This window comes from Notolabrus celidotus, chromosome 11 (genome assembly GCF_009762535.1).
Source record: "Notolabrus celidotus isolate fNotCel1 chromosome 11, fNotCel1.pri, whole genome shotgun sequence".
NCBI lineage: Eukaryota > Metazoa > Chordata > Actinopteri > Labriformes > Labridae > Notolabrus > Notolabrus celidotus.
In genome coordinates this window covers 14,426,460-14,444,969 of record NC_048282.1, presented here as the reverse complement: position 1 = coordinate 14,444,969, position 18,510 = coordinate 14,426,460, and the positions used below count along the sequence as shown (strand labels likewise).

General features: G+C 41.5%; 1 protein-coding gene across 1 annotated transcript in view; it reads left to right on the top strand.

Annotated features, from left to right (window-relative positions):
- Positions 1-17,599, top strand: part of prdm16 (PR domain containing 16) — a 124,209-nt gene extending 106,610 nt beyond the window's left edge. The window contains 18 exon segments of the mRNA XM_034695351.1: positions 2,866-3,067; positions 3,204-3,369; positions 3,641-3,794; positions 4,400-5,038; positions 5,041-5,546; positions 5,548-5,646; positions 5,648-5,836; positions 5,838-6,061; positions 6,210-6,300; positions 8,087-8,259; positions 8,414-8,483; positions 8,485-8,492; positions 8,941-9,110; positions 9,802-9,918; positions 9,921-9,972; positions 12,860-12,963; positions 12,966-13,113; positions 14,185-17,599. Coding sequence (XP_034551242.1) covers positions 2,866-3,067; positions 3,204-3,369; positions 3,641-3,794; positions 4,400-5,038; positions 5,041-5,546; positions 5,548-5,646; positions 5,648-5,836; positions 5,838-6,061; positions 6,210-6,300; positions 8,087-8,259; positions 8,414-8,483; positions 8,485-8,492; positions 8,941-9,110; positions 9,802-9,918; positions 9,921-9,972; positions 12,860-12,963; positions 12,966-13,113; positions 14,185-14,197 — 3,125 coding nt within the window. The 3' untranslated portion in view covers positions 14,198-17,599.
- The last annotated feature ends 911 nt before the right edge of the window (positions 17,600-18,510 follow it).

Sequence of the window (18,510 nt, the reverse complement as noted above, 5' to 3'; positions counted from 1 at the left end):
AAATCTCACGTAAGGTGTAAGGTTTTTTATTTGGAAGAACTTGAGAAAAAAAAATCCTGCCCTCTTAGACTGGCTGTTGGGTCAGTTTCACATCAATAAGGTAATACGGATCTTCCAAGTATTTCAAATTTTTCGTTTCATCTTCGAGTTAAATTCGTATGTATTATAATGAGTTATATCTTTATTATTAACATTTTACTACATATATCAGTATATTTTTATAAGTATAACTTTCAAGCTTGTGTGTGTGTGAAAATAATGTTATTTTCAAATGCCCCCCCCCCCCCCCCCCCCCCCCCCCCCCCCCCCCCCCCCCCACACACACACACACACACACACCCCTGTGGGTAGCCTGAGTCAATGTACTCAAACCATGCCTCCGTATGTCAGATTGAATATGTCTAATATTTTATCTCATAATCTAACTTGGACAGCTGTTCGCTGTCAGCCCCGGTTTTTAATTCAAAGTTTACTTAGGTAGAAAAGGGGCCGTAGTTCCACTACATTTCTTTAAACATCTTGGACTTATTTTGGTGGGCTGCTGTTGTCAGGTAACATTGTTTTGTTGTGTTTCCAGTTTTTCTGGAACCATGGTTGAAAAAAAAATCTGATTACTCTTACTTGTCATTGATTATAAACCGGTGGAGGGGAGAACAAGATGTTCGTGAGATGTTCTGTGGTACATCAGTTTTTTCCCCCCTGCATGCTGCATGCTGCATGCACTGATCTTCATGCCAAAGGAACGGAGAAAAACAGGAGCTCAAAGGAAGCCTGATTATTGAAACGAAGCAGATTGGTATGTTGTATGAGGACATCAAAGATAGAGCACACTTGTAAATGATTTGTTCAATTCCTGTGTGTGTGCGCATAATGTTCATGGGAAACAGAGAGAAGCAGACGGAGAAGAGAGTCGCTCTACCTGTCAGATTGTGTGTCAGAGTTAAAGTATTTGTGTATTGTTTGTTGGTTTGAGAGGGCTAAGATAGACAGACACAAGGTGCGTTTCTGTTCATCTAGTGTTTTGGCACGATTATTTGTGAGTGAGAGACAGAAAAGCAGAAAGAGAAGAGAACAAAGGGAGATAAGTCTACCTACAGAAGGTTTGTTATGTGTGCCTGCATTCAAGTATTCTCGGTGTGTGTGAGTGCATGTGTGAGAGGTAGCAGGGCTGAGTGGGAGCTTGGCAGTGCAGCCCCGTTCTCTGTGTCTGGCTTATCGGAGAAGGAATTTGAAGTAGAGGACTTGAGGAGTCCCCTGAGACCTCACCCATGCTCCCAGATTAGCTGCTAAACTGCACATAATTGTGCTTCCCTTCGTCTCCCAGAGAGCTATTAGTCTCTCCTTTATAAACCCCCACCCCCCCTCACTCCAACCCACCTAACCCCACCCGCAATAACCAGACAAAGTGAAAAAACAAAGGCGCACTGATGCATAACAAACAAGCAGCTCTATTTAAGTTCATCTTCATGGACACGTTTGCATACAATCAGAGGTTGCTAGACTTCAGTGTTGCTGTACTCAAGGGGCTTATTATAAAGCACTTTTCCTATATCTTTGAATATAATACAAGTTTCCTGTAGTTCTGTATGACTGTAACACTCTGAGCACTTGAAGGAGACAGAAAAAAAGTACCTGATGTTTAGATGTTTATAGCTAACCCTCTCACTGTAAACCCTCCCCTTCCATGAAGTATGTGTGCTCTGGTGTCAAAGTGAGCGAGTTAGTTTAGCATTTGAGCCCAGTGTAATGGCCCATTGACCAGAAGGTCATTTATCCTTCTCCCCAAGGTTACACACATTGATGTTGCTACACTAATGCCCTTTTAATGTGTCCAAGAAGTTCCAGCTGGATAAACGGTCACATGCAGTAGAAAACTGGTGAGCCATGCACTGTAAGTCATTTTGGATAAACTCATTTAGTGTAGCCTGAAATGATGGATGGGTGTGCGTGGCATGTTGGGACACCTGGGGGGCCGATTCAGGCATTGGCTGCTCAGGTCATGGCAGAGAGGGGATGGCAGGTTGGCGCTGATATCACCATGGAGTTGGCGCCACTGTGCCCCTGCTTACCTCTGTTCCTCATGGCTCATTCTTTTTGGAAAATGTTCACATAAACACATGCGCAGTCACACACACATGCATGCCCGTGCACAAAGACACTCCACTGGGCTTTCCCCTGATCTGTTGAACTTGGCGTCTGACTCAGGAACTTGCTATTGAAAAAGCTGGCCCGAGTTTTTATGCATTTGACCTTGGTGGTGAGAAGTATTGTAAAGGTTATCAACATGGAAGGGGAAGACCAACCCTTATTGTTTCCCCTGTGTGCAATTACACCTAAAGTCTCAAGCAAACACTTGTGAAAACAAGCAATTAACAGTGTTAATGAAGGCTACATTTCACTATTAATCGATTTCCGTTTTATGTGAATGTCAATGGCAGGATTGTTGCTTTAACCATTAGAATGAGAGTCTATTTAGCTGTAACTAAAAAGAGATAGGTAATAGATTTTTGTTCATGTTCCTTGCATCAGCAGTTTTTATGTGCTATCCAATACTTCATTTTCCCTCAAACCAGAACTTGATTATTTCTGTGAGCATGGCAAAATTAATCTTGTCTTGATTCCCAGAAATTTACTCATTTATGTTTACATAAATAAAAAACAGTGGATGCAATTGTATGTCCTCCTGTAACCCTAATGTTAAATCACCTCATTAAAAAGTTGATCTACTGTCCTTGTCAACAGTGTGTTTAGCTGACCTTAATACATTCCAGGTGGATTCTAATGGCTTATAATTACCGGTTTGTTAATTATCTGAAATGTGTGATGGCTAATCAAAAGTGTGCATGTTTTTGTGCGTGTGTGCAGACGAGCAGATGTACCGCTGTGAAGACTGTGATGAGCTATTCTCCTCTACCCTTGAGCTGAGGCGGCACCAGAAGTATTCATGCTCCAGTAGCGGCTCGATCTTTGATACGTTGAGAGACGACTTCAAACAGGAACGCGAGGACAGTGACGAGCCCATTCATGAGTGTAAAGACTGTGAGAAGATTTTTCCAAATGAGTACAGGTACGCAGACATGTGGACAATTTCTACAACACTATTCAAACTACTTCATCATCAAAAATGTACAGCAACTTGTCCTACAATGTAACTTTAATGGTTTCCTGAAGAGACTAAAAAGTGTGCACTCTCCTTTTTCAAGTCTGGGCCAACACATGATAGTCCACACAGAGGAGAGAGAGTACAAGTGTGACCAGTGCCCTAAAGCCTTCAACTGGAAGTCCAACCTCATTCGTCACCAGATGTCACATGACAGTGGCAAGCGCTTTGAGTGTGAAAACTGTGATAAGGTACAGCATGCCGGGCACGTAAGTTGTGCACAGGACACCCAGGCTTTATTTATTGAGAAATAACGCTGGTCTAGTTATGTAGGCTTCACTCATAATGATAAAATGATGAAAACAATTTAGAGAGTCTGAAATAGCAATGGATCTAATAAAGATACCACTGAAATAAAGACTATGTTTTTATGATAAGAGTTTAAAATATAATATAAAAATAAATAATAATAATAATAATATAATAATTGTTGATGAATACAACCAACATTTGTTTTTATACTCTCATTTCAAATTTTAGGTGTTCACAGATCCCAGCAACCTTCAGCGTCACATCCGCTCTCAGCATGTGGGGGCCCGTGCTCACACATGTCCTGAATGTGGTAAGACCTTTGCCACCTCATCAGGCCTCAAGCAGCATAAGCACATCCACAGCAGCGTCAAACCCTTTATCTGTAAGTGGGAGTTTTGGAAGTTAATCACCACCCTGTTCTGAACGTTCCATCTATTTCTATTGTTTTCTTCTCACCTCATCTTCTTGTCCATCTCTCTGCAGTCTCTGTTTTTTCTCCTTAAACACCAACTTTTTGACCCTGTTCATTTCCTCTGAACAAAGCACATGGGTCCAGGGATGATTTATTTTACAGATTTGCTAACAGATTTGACCCTTTAAATTATTCTTTCGCTTTTCTGTGCATAACTCTTCTACACATAGCTTAAATGAGTTTTTTATAACGGTAAAAAAGAATTACAAAACAATTTTCAAATACATTGAAGTGACAGATCACAGACTTGTCTTTTGCTTTCTTCAAGCTAATAATTAACATGTTTTTTTTTCTTTTTGTTGGATAGATTTTCGTTTTGCAGTATAATGAATAGTTTAGATACAATAAATGTGCACCATTTTGGCTGTTTAAGTTTAAATGAGAAGTTGGTGTCATTAAAAAATCAGTTACTTCCTTTTCTAAAACTTTACATCACCAGTTTTCATTTAAGATGTCCATGTTGGTGTTGATGTGGTATTCAAAGTTAGTGACAGTGTTAAAATGGGTTTAACCAGGCCCTGATGGGCTGCGTCTTTTTGCTCCCCCAGGCGAGGTGTGCCACAAATCCTACACTCAGTTCTCCAACCTCTGCCGCCACAAGCGTATGCACGCAGACTGCCGCACTCAGATCAAGTGTAAGGACTGCGGGCAGTTGTTCAGCACTACCTCCTCCCTCAACAAGCATCGTCGCTTCTGTGAGGGCAAAAACCATTATGGATCTCCAGCGGGGATGTTTAACCCTGGCATCCCCATGAGCTCCAGCCCCATCATGGCCAAGGTCAAGTCCCACCATCCCCACCTTACAGGTCTAAACCAGTCAGGTTTGGGCTTCACTGAATACTTTCCCTCCCGACCTCACCCTCATGCTGGCTTGCCCTTCTCACCAGGACCTCACGGCTTCCCCTCCCTTCCACATGGTTTCCCAGGTATTTTCCCCCCATCACTGTATCCGCGACCACCTTTATTGCCAGCCAGTCAGTTGATAAAGAGCCCACTTGGTGGCTGCAGTCAGGAGGTGAAGCTGCCGAGGAGTCCCTTAGATGCCCCTCCTTTGTCCCTGGTTAGCTCTACAAACAGCAATGGGGGTAACAGTTTGAGTCAGCTGGACGAGAAGGACAACAAACTAGATTTATCGTCTAGTGGAGAGGCCAAGCCAAATCTAAGATGGTGGACATGTCTGATGGCAGTGACCTTGAAGACGTTAATACCACAAGTGGGACAGATTTGGATACCACCACTGGTACGGCTTCGGGTGATGGGTCTGACCTGGACAGCGACGGAGAAAGTGAACGTGAGAGAAGTGGTAAAAGGAGGAAGTCATCTGGGGCTGTATCCAGTCATGAAGGCCAACAGTTAGAAGACACCAATTCTGCGTTGATATCAGCCGTGTCTAGTTCGGGGAACCCCACCATCGATCGTCCCTTCCTTTCTTCTGCATCCTCCCAGCACTCCTTTTTTCCACCACCTGATGAGCAAGCCCTCCCACCCACCACTACAAATGCCAGTGCAGCTACCACAGATTCTATCAAAGCCATTGCGTCCATTGCTGAGAAATATTTTGGTCCAGGTTTGATTGGTCTTCATCAGGAGAAGAAGATGGGTCCATTGCCCTACCATTCCATGTTTCCCTTTCAGTTCCTGCCCAACTTTCACAACTCGCTTTAATCCCTTCAGCGCAGATCGTGGTGCCCTTAATCCTAGCATGTTCTTCAAAGCAGAGCCCAAGTCACCTCGCGAGCAGCTGCATAAGATGGTCGCTCCAGGGGGCTCCTGGTTCCACAGCAGAATCACCATTTGATCTCACGACAAAGCCGAAGGAGACCAAGTTAGCTCCTCCAACCCCAACAAACCCCACAAACCCCAACACTAGCACTGGGAGCAGTAGTGGACCCTTAGCAATATCCAGCAGTGAAGAACAGCCATTAGACCTCAGTATTGGCAGCCGGAGCAGAGGGTGGTCATAATGGTGTGGCAGCTGAGCTACAAAATAGAAAGAACCACATCTTCGGAATTGGAAAGGGGGTTTCCATCAAGGATGAAACTCCAGCTGGGTTTTCACTTCCCCATTCCCAGTTATTGCACCAATCGTCCCTCTCCCAGCACCAGCAGCCACAGCCACATCAGCCACCACCACTGCACTATGCCAAGCCCTCAGCATTCTTCATGGACCCCATATACAGTATTTCAGCCCCGATTAGATCAGAGCAAACTATTGCCACTACAGCACAACACATTCAATAATGTAAAGGTTCCTGTTGTCTAGTGTGAGGTTCCAAGTAACAGATCTCTGACCTTGGTACGTAACCCTCTGCCTTGTTGTTGGTCCAGCAGGGTGGAGAAGAGGAAGCTACTTGACCCTGTAGGAGCATTGAAGGAAAAGTTCTTAAGGCCCTCACCACCACTCTTCCATCCACAGGTAGGCTTACAGCATGAACACATGCATCACTGCAAACCTGAGAAGGCACTTGACATATAGGGACAAAAAAAATGCATGTCCTTTGACAAAACCAAGGAATAGCAAAAACATGGGAACTGAACTCCAGGTATTGCAAACCGGCTATTATTCCCAGATGCTATCGACTATTATTTTCAAACCATGTATTATGTGGAAAATACCTCACTCCTGCCTCCCACGCTGCTTCAAACCTGAATTGATAGGGCCCTATGCACCATCATTCCACAGTGTTGATGTTATTTTCTCAAGGGTTCTGTATGATTTCTTCCTTTGTTACTGAATGGCGCCTCTGTACCTCGTCACTTCTACCTTTTTCAGAAGACACAGTCTGTTATCGCAGCCCCTTTGATAATCAGTCGCATTGTTTGACTGTCCCCAGACTCTCCCTACCTCTACAAATCTTGATTACAGGGAAAGATAGTATTAATAAAAGAGAGAATAATAACCGTTTGAATTGTAACAAACTGCCTCTCTTGGCCATGCTAATCTTAGTCGTGGCATTGTTTCATGTACTGGGAGCCCACAAGCCAGCTAATAACTCAACCCCCTCCAAGTTTTTCTCTGTGGCTGGCTGGCTGGCTAGATAATAGCATCGTGTCCATCAAGGACATCCTGTGTTTGTCTCCAGGAGAATGGGGGGCTCTCGTTGGGGAAATGGTTTAATCTGACCTGGAAATCTGTGTCCTCTATCAACTGTGACTTTGCACTCTACTCATGCAGACAGATAAAAGTATATAATGTGTTTGTTTGCAGATAAAGTCTTCACTAAATGATAACAGAAAAGCTATCAGGATTTCTTTACATGTAATTTGCAAGAGAGCAGTGATATTCTAACACAACTTCCATATACATTCACTCTGTACCTTGCCACATTTTATTCTCACCTTTGCTACAATCTTCTGCTGCATTTTAGAAGCCGTCATCTCATCATCTCATAGTTGATCAATCTCCTGAGTATGAAAAGGTTTTCACAGGCTCCCACGTAAAAGCTTGTCATATCAGAGCGACTCAGATGTAATTCTCACAGCGATCCAAACACAATGTCACCTCTAATTCAGTCCTCATGACGGAATCCCCCCCCCCTTCTCAGACTGCGAATAAACAACACTGAGACGGAGTGTCTGTCCCTGGTCTCTCCCGTCTAAAAAAAGGAAGGATGTAAGCTCTTTTTGGCAAATAAACTCCTACATAATCGGGCTCCTTTGTTACACAAGCTTCTAGGCGAAAGGAAGCCACTATCAGCTAGTGGTATCTCAAATATTCTCCAATTAGGCCTATAAATGTCTCATTTTGGACAGTTATCTAGTCGGCAACTGCAGCATTAGCAGAATAGGGAGATGGAGAGAGCAAAGCTCTGGCTGAAGCTGTAGGCAAGGGTGTATAGAGAGGGAAGTTACTGGAGTGTTTGTGAATGTGTTTTGAGGTCACGGGGGTGACTCGCCTTTAACACAAACAAGGCTGTCCTCTGATAATGCTGCTTCCGCTCTCTGTCTCTTTCCCTCGCTCCCTGTATTTTTGTGACATTGTGTCTTTGTTTCCATGCTTCCTCAACTCTTTGACACACAGTCACACGCGCGGGCACACACAAACCATACTGCACAGATATAAACCAGATGTAGAGGCTTCTCTTTTAATTCCAACACCTGGTAAAATAAATGTAATTAAAAAAAACGTGATCTCTCGAATCTCACCGAAATACTTGCTCTACATGTCTGCATTTTCTTGTTCTCTGCATACTCCTCCTCAGATGTCAGCCATGGAGAACATGACAGAGAAGCTTGAGAGCTTTGGCGCTCTAAAACTGGATGTGCCGCCCAATCCACTGCAACACTCTGCTCATCCACTGTTCAACTTCCGATCACCCCCACCTTCCCTCTCTGACGCCATCCTCCGCAAGGGCAAGGAGCGTTACGCCTGCAGGCAAGTGCCCCGTGGTGCAGAATGATATTTCTGTTATATTCATTCAATGTTCAACGTTTGCAGTGATGACTAATTACATTTTTTTTGTGTTGCTTAACCATTTCTCTCTCCCACTTCTTTTCTCCCCTTCCTCTTTGTCCATTCTGTCTTCCAGGTACTGTGGGAAAATATTCCCTCGCTCGGCAAACCTCACCAGACACTTGCGGACACACACAGGGGAACAAACCCTACAGGTATTCTGTTCTATTGTTGTGTATCAACCAGACAAGAGCAATCAGCTTAACTTTAAACCTTCTTACATTAATAATGTCAAAGTTTTATCCAGTGTCTCTTCTTTCTGTAACATTCAGAAAGTCTCAGCAGGCTGCAGTTTTTAGAGTGGCAGCCATTCCAAGCCTTATTGGACATTGTTAATAGTATTCTTTATAACTTACCTTAATAACAATGTTTCAACAAAACAAAAAGTAAACAATCTACAATGCAGATTCTATCTTTATATACATATATATGTATATATGCATTTTTGACAGATTCTGCTGGGTCTTCATATAAATGTACCCATGGCTGCAGGGAGCAGAAAGTGTTTAGTACTAAAGTAAGGCTTCAAAAGCTGTCCCTGCTCACTTTGCTATTCTGCTGCTCTTACACCTGCATCCATATCTCTCTGTTCCCCCTCGGCAGGTGTAAATACTGTGACCGCTCATTCAGCATCTCATCCAATCTTCAACGCCATGTTCGCAACATCCACAACAAGGAGAAACCCTTCAAGTGTCACCTCTGCAACCGCTGCTTCGGTCAACAGACCAACCTCGACCGCCATCTCAAGAAGCACGAGCATGAGAACATTCCTGGTCAGTCCGCAACGTTGTTGACTCAGTTATCTCAGAGAAAAGTGAAACTGTGAGAAATCAAATGTAGTTTCAAAACAGTGACTCTGTATTGTGCAAATTGTTAATGGATGGAATAATGAAGGGTTCACATTTCACCTTTGGGGAAAAAAAACGTGGTTTTAAAAGAGGAAATGCACTTTGTAAAAAAAAAGTCACACTTTCTTTTCTAAATTGAATTTTTATGTTCAGCTTGGAAGTATGTGATTGAATATGGACAAAACCCAAATATTTGTGTCTGAGTTATCTTTTAAGAGACTTTTTTTTTTTTATCCAAATGATCAGAATTCAGTTTTTTGAGGGGGCACATTTGCCTTTATTGGATAGGACAGCTGAAGAGAGAAGGGAAATGTGGGCAGTAGAGAGCGGGGGGAAGTCATGCTGAAAACGGTTGAACCAGTTACCGCTGCGACGTGGATTTATCCTCTGTTTATGGGCACACGCTTAAACTGCTAGGCCAACAGCGCCCCAGTTTTCTGTTTTCTAATCAAAAATTTTAAAGGTGAATAGCCTCAAAATATTTATCTTTTTTCTTTAAACTTGTCTGTAAGTATATCTGATGATTATCAAACTAATCATGCTCTTATGTTTGCGTGTGTGTGTCTGGTGTGCATGTTTGTGTGTTTATCTGTACGTCTGCATGCATTCCCAACAGTGAGCCAGCAGTCTGGGATGCTTTCCAACCTAGGAACCACCATCTCCTCCCCAAACTCTGAGTCAGACAATCATGCACTTTTAGATGAGAAGGAGGACTCATACTTCTCAGAAATCCGCACTTCATTTCAAACATGAGATAAACCCAGGCATCCAGCTCCACAGATAAAAGGTAAAAAGAAAACTTCCCTCCAAGAACCACATTTTATTACATATTTGCAAAGAGCTTCAGTGATGCATTTGATCCCTAAAGCCTAACCCTTGACTCTTCATTCCCAGCTCCCACTTACCCTTGTTACTTTCTTCGGTTGACTTTTATTCCCTCCTCCTTTTACTGCCAGACAACATGCGTTCATGCTAGCAACTAGCAAACAGTGCTCTCTGGTGGCATGATGCAGCATAGCAGTTGTCACCAAAATAAAAGCTGTGTCCCAATGACACACTTCATAATAACAGTAGCTGCAGTTATATGAGCTGACTGTTAGAACAGTTGATAACTGAAACTTTTAAGTGCTGCTGTTATCAAACAGAACAAAACAAGAAAAAGTGTTTTTTTTAGATGTCATTATTGTTTTGTTCTAAAGTTATAAAAAAAAAAATACAAATTAAAAAAAACCTTTTGAACTTTTACAGCTATTACAAATTAGTTTGTAGGTGTATTTCACCAGCACACAGTCATTCAAGTTTCCTGTTTGGAACTGGTTGTTTTATGGAACATGGACCACATCGTATATGTGCAACATTGTTCAAGGCTATCTCAACAAGATATGCAGTTGATCATGTCAAACATTTAATTTGATCTATTATTATAATAATAATAATAATAATAATAATAATAATAATAATAATAATTATTATTATTATTATTATTATTATTATTATTATTATAACCTAAAACAAATAAATTATGATAATAACATAGTAATAATAATATAATAATAATAACATAGTAATAATAAATAATAATATAATAATAATAATAATAACATAGTAATAATAAAAAATAATATTAATAATAAGTGTAATTATATTACTAATAATACAATTATTATTATGATAATATGACAATGGAGTGGCTGTTAAGTTTGAAAAAGCTTTAGATGTTCCCTTTCCAGGAAGATTTCAGGAAAGACCGGGGAGTCTGAAAGAAAGAAAAGTGGATGACATGTTTTTCTCCATCAGTCAGTGGTTTGCTTCTTTTCCTGAGGTCTTTACTGGATTCATGTCTCTCACAGTCTCAATATGAATTCCTTTCTGGTAGTCTCACTTTCAGTCTGTCTCTTCTTCCAACCCCCCCTCCCTCATGTCAGCACACATTATGGTCCAGCAGACCCAGTGGCAATTTAGCCTCTCTGCATCTGGGATCAATACCCAGTCTCATCCACAACAAGCTGGCCTGACATTTAATATCTGTAATTCAGACTAAGTGTTATGCTTTCTGTCCTCCTACCAGACAGCCTCTGTTATTCTCCCTCTGAGTGACTGAAGTCAGACGCAGAAACACAAACACGCATTCATGGATGACTATCTGTGATTGCTCTTAACCGCCCTTGCAACCTTGTTTCTCCTCCTTTAAAACTCCTTTGCCAGCATCATAGCCAGTCAAAAATAATAGGTCTCTTGTTAGCTGTTGTTTTCACTGAAAACTTTGTTTGACCAGTTCCAGGCGGAGGATGTTTGTACATGCTGAGGCAGCACTGCTGCTCTAAGGGTGGGAAAATCTCAAACAAAATAGTTAGGGGGTTTTGATGTACACAGACATTTCCAGCACTGCAGTGGTGAAGGACTAAGAGGAAACTGTCTGCTCAAGACCACAATCCAGGTCATAATTAGAGCTGGAGTAAGGGCCCTGGCCGAGGTTTAAGCTCTTTGGTTTGGCTCTAACTGCAATTGGAGCTGGTTCTTTGTGTTGAACTGGGCTGCAATGGCTGGCAGTTTGGACCCTGAGGGAACTAAGGTTGATCCATCTATCTAGGAGATCCACTGATGATGGAGCTCTTCCCCCATCCACATGATACATCCATACCCCCAGCCAGCTAACACAAACAACTCAACTGAAGTGGTTTAGACTGAATGACAAAACCCAGGGCCCCCTATGTCAGAGCTACACTTCTTTCTCCCTACACACGGGCATGGACTTTTCTCTCCGCCAACCAGCTCTGCAATTTGATTATGGTGATATTTAATCTAGATTGAAAGAGGAGAACTTTTTTTCCCCCCAAAGTCCCTCTGCCCACATTACCCACCCACTGTGTGTGACCCAATCCTGTCCCTGTGCACCCCTTCCCAGAGGTAATCCTGTCTGATTTGATAAATGTCCACAGGTGGCAAAAAAAAATGGAAAGGGTAAATTTGCCATCCCAAAGGAAATGATATCATGAGCCATGACATCGTGGTCTGGGGGTGATTGGGGGGGGGGGAGTCGCAGTGCTGGCTGGAAAATGTACAGATGGCAGGTCATAATGGTGGTATGCTATGCGATAGCCTGTTTGCAGATCAGCCATGGTCTTCCTTCAGTCACGGAGAGTATGCTCCACTATTACAGAGTGGACGAAGAAGCAGTCCAAAGCAGGCCATGTCCTTGCTCGGCTTCTGATGAGCTGGCTGATGAATCATGAGTGAGCGCTTGAAAATAGCTTCTGGTACACTGTCAGCACCAATGTTGTTTGCGTGGACTCTGGATTTGGCTATTATGTTCTCCCGTTTGTAATGAGTCACTTCTTCAAATGGGGGGAAATGGTAGCAGCAACTCTACTGTAGTTTCTTTGAGTCGTCTAAACGTTTCTGCATCTTTGTCTGAAAAAAGCCTACCAACTACATTACCCATGACTCTGATATGAAGCATCTTTCTCATAAGGCCTCTTTTTTAACTAGGGAGACTTCTCACAATTATATCTGCTGCTTCTTGTAGCTAAATGAGACATGTATCTGCTTTTGTGATGTGTGTATGTGCACTTGAAATTCCCATTCCCCCATCTGAAATGTCACCAAGTCAGGAGGAGAGAGACAGCAGTATCAGAAACAGTAGTCATCATCAGTAACCTTTGACCCCTCTGCAGATCAGACCAGGCTGAGGAGGAGCGAACCCCCAGTCACAGTTTGTCCAACTCCAAGCTAGGGCTCCACGGCCTAGACGAGGAGGAAGAGGAAGTGGAGGGAGACGATGAGAGGAGGAGGAAGGCAGCCTGACAGAGAAGTCTCACGACGAGGCGCCTGAGTCCCCATCTCCTGTCACGACAGGGGTGTATGAGGACGAGGAGGAGGAGGAAAGAGGACGGCTCCATTGGCTCTTGAACTATGAACACACTCGCAGGTATCATTTTGTAAAACTGTACAGAAAACCATATTATGTGGGACACTTAAAGCCCAGCAGATGTATGGCATCGTGGTCCCGTTAGCCAACTTTGACAGAAGCTGCTTGTTGTACCTTTTTACAATACAACCGTTCAAATATGAAACATTATGAGCGGAAAAGGACAGAAGTAAAAAATACAGACATTCAGGTCTGAAAAAAGGCAGTTTTAGTTCAGGTCAGTTCTGCACTTCTGCCTCTGCTTTTTCTTCTCTATATTTATTCCCTCCTTATACTGTCCTTCTATTAAAATACATTCTTTTTCTCTTTTCTGATATCCTTTCAACTTGAACCCCTTCATTCATTTCACTTCCCCACTCCCATCACATTATCCTCTCCACATATCTATGCTTATGTCCATTTGTCATCCATGTAACCATCACCCCTCCATCAACCCATCCATACTGCCCTAATTTTTTTGCCACTGGTCCATCCCTCCATCCATCCCTTGATGGCAGTGTATAGAGGAGGAGGGCTCTCTCTTGGACCTGGAGGGTCTGCCCAGCTTTCCAAAGAGCCTGGAGGGGTTACGTAAAGCAGCCAGTGATGAGCAACCCTTGATGTTAAAGACATATTTAACACTTCACTAGAGTCGGAGGCACTGAAAGAGACACTGTACAGGCAGGCTAAAACCCAGGTATGTGACTGGCCTTTGGATGGTCCTGTTAGAAGAATGATGGCAGGAAAGACGATTAGTTATAAGACAGGAGAAGGGGTAAATACCTCTATAAAGGAACTGAAAGAAGAATGAAACTGTAGCTTAATAGTGCCGCTGGTCCCACTCCTCATGCCTTTTCTTCACTGTTAATCTACTAACTGTAAGCTTCTTGTATCTTTCCTCTGATCTTCACTCCTAAATCAGCAATAAACATAACAACAAGGGTGTTTAAATGGACCACAAATGTTTCAGAAATAGAGATGATAAACAGGAGTTACAGGAAACATGTTCGGTGTAACAAACCAAAATAGACCTTTTTTTCATGAGGTAATTGAAAAAACTCTGACATCACTTTCCTCCCCTGTCTTCTACAGGCTTATGCAATGATGCTGTCTCTGTCAGAGAACAACCCTTTGCACGCCGCCTTCCCAGAACTCTCTGGACGCTTGGCTGAGCATGGGAGGTGGATCTGTCCGAGACGAGCAGCTTTCACCCACTCAACACATCTAGACGAGAGACGAGAGAGGATGTGGAGGAAGAGTAGGAAGAACATAGTTTTGTGGATAGAAGCAAGAGACTATACGCGGACATGAGTAGTGAGAAAATGTGGAGACCAGAGAAGGATTCGGTGTCCATTGCTTGTGTGTGTGTGTGTGTGTGTGTGTGTGTGTGTGTGGTGTGTGTGTTGTGTGTGTGTGGTGTGTGTGTGTGTGTGTTGTGTTGTGTGTGGTGTGAGAAATATGGGTAGGAGGGAGAGGTTGCCCACAGGCGAGGCCTCTTATAAGACCTCTGTCAAAGAGAAAGCACTGCGAAGCTCCTGTTATGTGAAGGACATGAGGAATGCTTATCAACAGCATACAATTTTGCATTACTCTGATCTCCCCAAGTCCACCAGGCTCACTGCAGCCCACAGAGACCCGATGTAAGGCTCTCATAAAGACACTTAATGACTAGTACGTCTCTAAAGTCCTGTACACCGCCTTCTTAAAAGCACTGCAGCAAAAGCACTGCATTAGCACTGCATGTCCACAGGGTGGTGCTGTTCCCCAAGGAACATAGTGGGGCGCGTGCATGACTGTCTCCAGGTTTTCCCCATCAATCACGGGCGACTCATTTACTGATCTTGTTTCAGCTGTAACTGCAGAATCAACAATAGCACCATACTTAATGTTACTTGAGGAAGTGACAGTTCAGTAGACTGTTGATTTTTATGATAACACAGAGAATGATGTTCAAATGTGCACAACTGGTGATTGAAATAAGATGTGTGTAAACTAGCCATTGTAATGGGTTTCCCTATTTGATCATGCTGAAATGAATTGAAATCATACTCAAAAAATGAGAAAAGTCTTTCTCTGCTTGTTTTTTTATCGTCATCTTTTAATTTTATTTACTTTTTTCCTCTTAGATACCACAGTATTGTTTCTTTTTAGGCACCACAGTGCTAAATTGTTAATATAATTATTTTAGAAGGACCAAAATTGTATGATATTGTCATATGATGTACAAAATACTTAGATGTTCATAGCAAGAGTGGTATGTGCCAAATACCCATAGATTTTTTTTTTGTTCTCTGACAATCATTTCATTTCCAAGGGGCTTGCCTTTGCTGTCATTTTTTTTTTCTTTTACACTCTTATAAATTTGATTTCAGAAGTGTGTGTATGTATTTATTTTTGGTTGTTTTGTCATGACTGGAGGAGTAAAAATGAAGAAAAGTCATTTTATCCCTCTGTTCTTGTTGCTGAAGGAAAAAACACCTATCAGAGTGTGGGGGAGATTCTGAATCTCCGGTTTTGATGTGTAGTGTGCCAAAATGGAAAGAACCCATGAAATTATTGTTTTTATTTATAGTGGAAAATAGCTGTAGTTAGTCTTAGATCAGATTTGGCAAAGTAACGTCCTGCAGTGTTGAGTTTTTTTGTCCTTTTTTCACTTAAACCAGTTTACTCAGTATGCTGGATGTATCTTGTTCAAATTGGTTCAAGTTTTTTTGGGGGGAGGGGAGGGGTCTGAACACAACAACTGAACACTATGAATGTCAGAAAAAGGGCATTACATTTTCACACCATCGAATCTGACTTGTTTCTATCACATCAAGCACTCTTTCCCTCTGTTTTTAATGGATACTGTTATGAACAAAGATCCTTTTTTAAATCAGTTGTCCAGTAGTACACAGTCCAAAGTATGAACCACACAGTTACGTGTGCATGAACATCCAGTCATCATTTATTTAAGTGACAAAATCTCTGGTTGTGCAGGACAGGAGAATCTGTCGAACAAAACTTAAAGATTAAAAGAAAGAGTTAACTAACTATACCTAATGTTTAAATGGACACCATAACTGCTGGCCGGTCCCTCCAACACGTTAGAAAATGTCTGCTTGATTCTGGACAGGGGAAACAAGAATCATTTGATCATGAGTTTAACTTTATATTTCCTGCTTGTCTTGTGAGGTTATACTGAAATGTTCTCACTCATTCCATGTGGACTACAAGGTAGCTGTGCCATGGAGGGCATGAGTCATTTACTGTAGATAACTGTAGATAGCTGCAGGAGGCAGGGGAGAGGGGGGGGTGAGCATTGTTGATCATTGTTGCCTTGATCCTCCCTGCGTACTGGGACTTTTCAGAACTAGGCCTGATGCTGTATTCTCAAACCAGTACTTAAATCATATGGGTCCAAGCCATAAAGTGATCAGGCTTAGGTCTCTAGAACTTTAAACACAAATACATTTTCAGATTAGTTGTACTTGAGGAAGGTGAGCAAATCGTGCTCGACATGGAAATGTAAGCAAAATCTGAAACAGAAGCACTGTAGTTTTTCTTCACCACAGCACGTGGTAGTGTGATGCTAGGACTGATGCATCATCTCATTTTTCTAAAGAATGAAGTCTTTTTGTAATTTCACTGAATGAGCTTTCATTCAAGGTAAACACATGTTTCCAACTTGTGGTTATAAGGTGTAAAGACTCTGCTAAGTTTTTTGGTTGACTATATGTCGTAACTCATGTCATGGACTACTGTTATAAGTACGCGCTGTGTAAAGCAAAGGAATTAAGGCATTGAAGTTTCCCGTTTTGCCAACTTCAGAAAGTATTCTTGCAGATGGTTGCTGAAACACGTTTCAGCATAATAGAACATGGTTGCTGTTTTCCCCCCATTGTTACAGGAGAAAGTAAAATTATACATATTGTTTCTTTTTAACTGTATAGTATTTTAAAGAATGAAAAACAATGATGCATTTGTCTGAAGAAAAAAATCATTGAAAAATATGGGTTTAAATGGATGGTGCTTGTTTTGTTTGAATCTGAGTTGTATATCTCCTCCGTTATGTTTATTGAAAACAAAAAAAAGTTATTGTGCATGACGTGTTTAGCAGTCATAATGATGTCCATTTGTGAAATGCGTATCAAATCAAAAAACTTGAAAAAAAAATGAAAAAAAGAAATCCGTAGATGCACTTATTGTACATGTGGTTAGGTTAGTAGGTTTGACTTCAAGTTCTTGACTGCCTTACAGGTGGCTCTGAAAGACATAGAAAAGACTTGTGGGACGAGACATAATGAAAAAACAATAAAGGATTGTAGAATAATATTGAACAATTCTGAAAATTGCAGTTCTTTTGATGCTTGTGATTATTGAAGATGTACTTTAGAGAAAATTCATCGAAAAGATATGACTGATGTTAATTCTGTAGAATAGCAATGTATACCAAATGTAATCTTTCCAATGCTATGAAGAATTTATACATGAAATTGATATGCAATAAAACCTGTGTGCTTTTTAATTGAGATGTTTACTGTTTTTTTTTCAAGGGGGGGGACACTTTAAGAATGATCCTCTGTTTTGTTTATATTGTATCACAATATGTTGTTTAAATGAATCAATATTGTTGATTTCACAAAAAAGTGAGATCAACTGGGTGGCTTTGGCTCTGGTGTACAGTTCTGTGACTTGAGTTCCATCAGTTTAGCTGACTGTCATCTTCATCCTCTGTTCAGCCAGTGAGTCGCTCATCTCTCTCAACACTGCATGGAGGTCTTTGTACAGGTCCGTTGGTAGTCCAAAGCATGTTTTTGTTGACTTCTCTGGGGCTCCGTGTGTTTTTGAAGAGGAATAACACACATTTCCTAGCATGTCACAGTTAAATTTAAAAGTTAAAATGTTTTAATTCGGTACTTCAGATTCTGTTTGTGTTATGTTTTGGGGTTGCAATTTTATTTTGATAACTAAAATGTGGAATAAATAAAATCATATAAACTGTGTTAAATCTTTAAATGGCTGAGATACAACAATGTATGACAGCAAGTTGAAGGAACACTTAAATTAACTATCATTTTTGTAGTTGTCTCTGTTCAATCATTAATGTCAGGTAACTCTGGAACAGTGCACCAAATGGTAGCATTTATGTTCATTCCTTTATGGTCCCTTTCTAAATAAATCAAATTAAATGAATATTTATTCACTGTGACTTCTCTCAGGTATTCGTGGCTGAGATAAGCCCGGACTTATTAGAAATGCAAGTACGACTAAAAACAGCCGTACAAAGGTACCCACTGGAAGGTAGCAGCAATGATTTGTGCTGTTAATGTGATCTTCATCACAGCTTCATGACTCTTAACTTTAACTTTCAAATGAGTGTCTGTAACATCTTCATTTTAAATATGAATGTGATCAAACAGGCAGTAAGAAAAATAA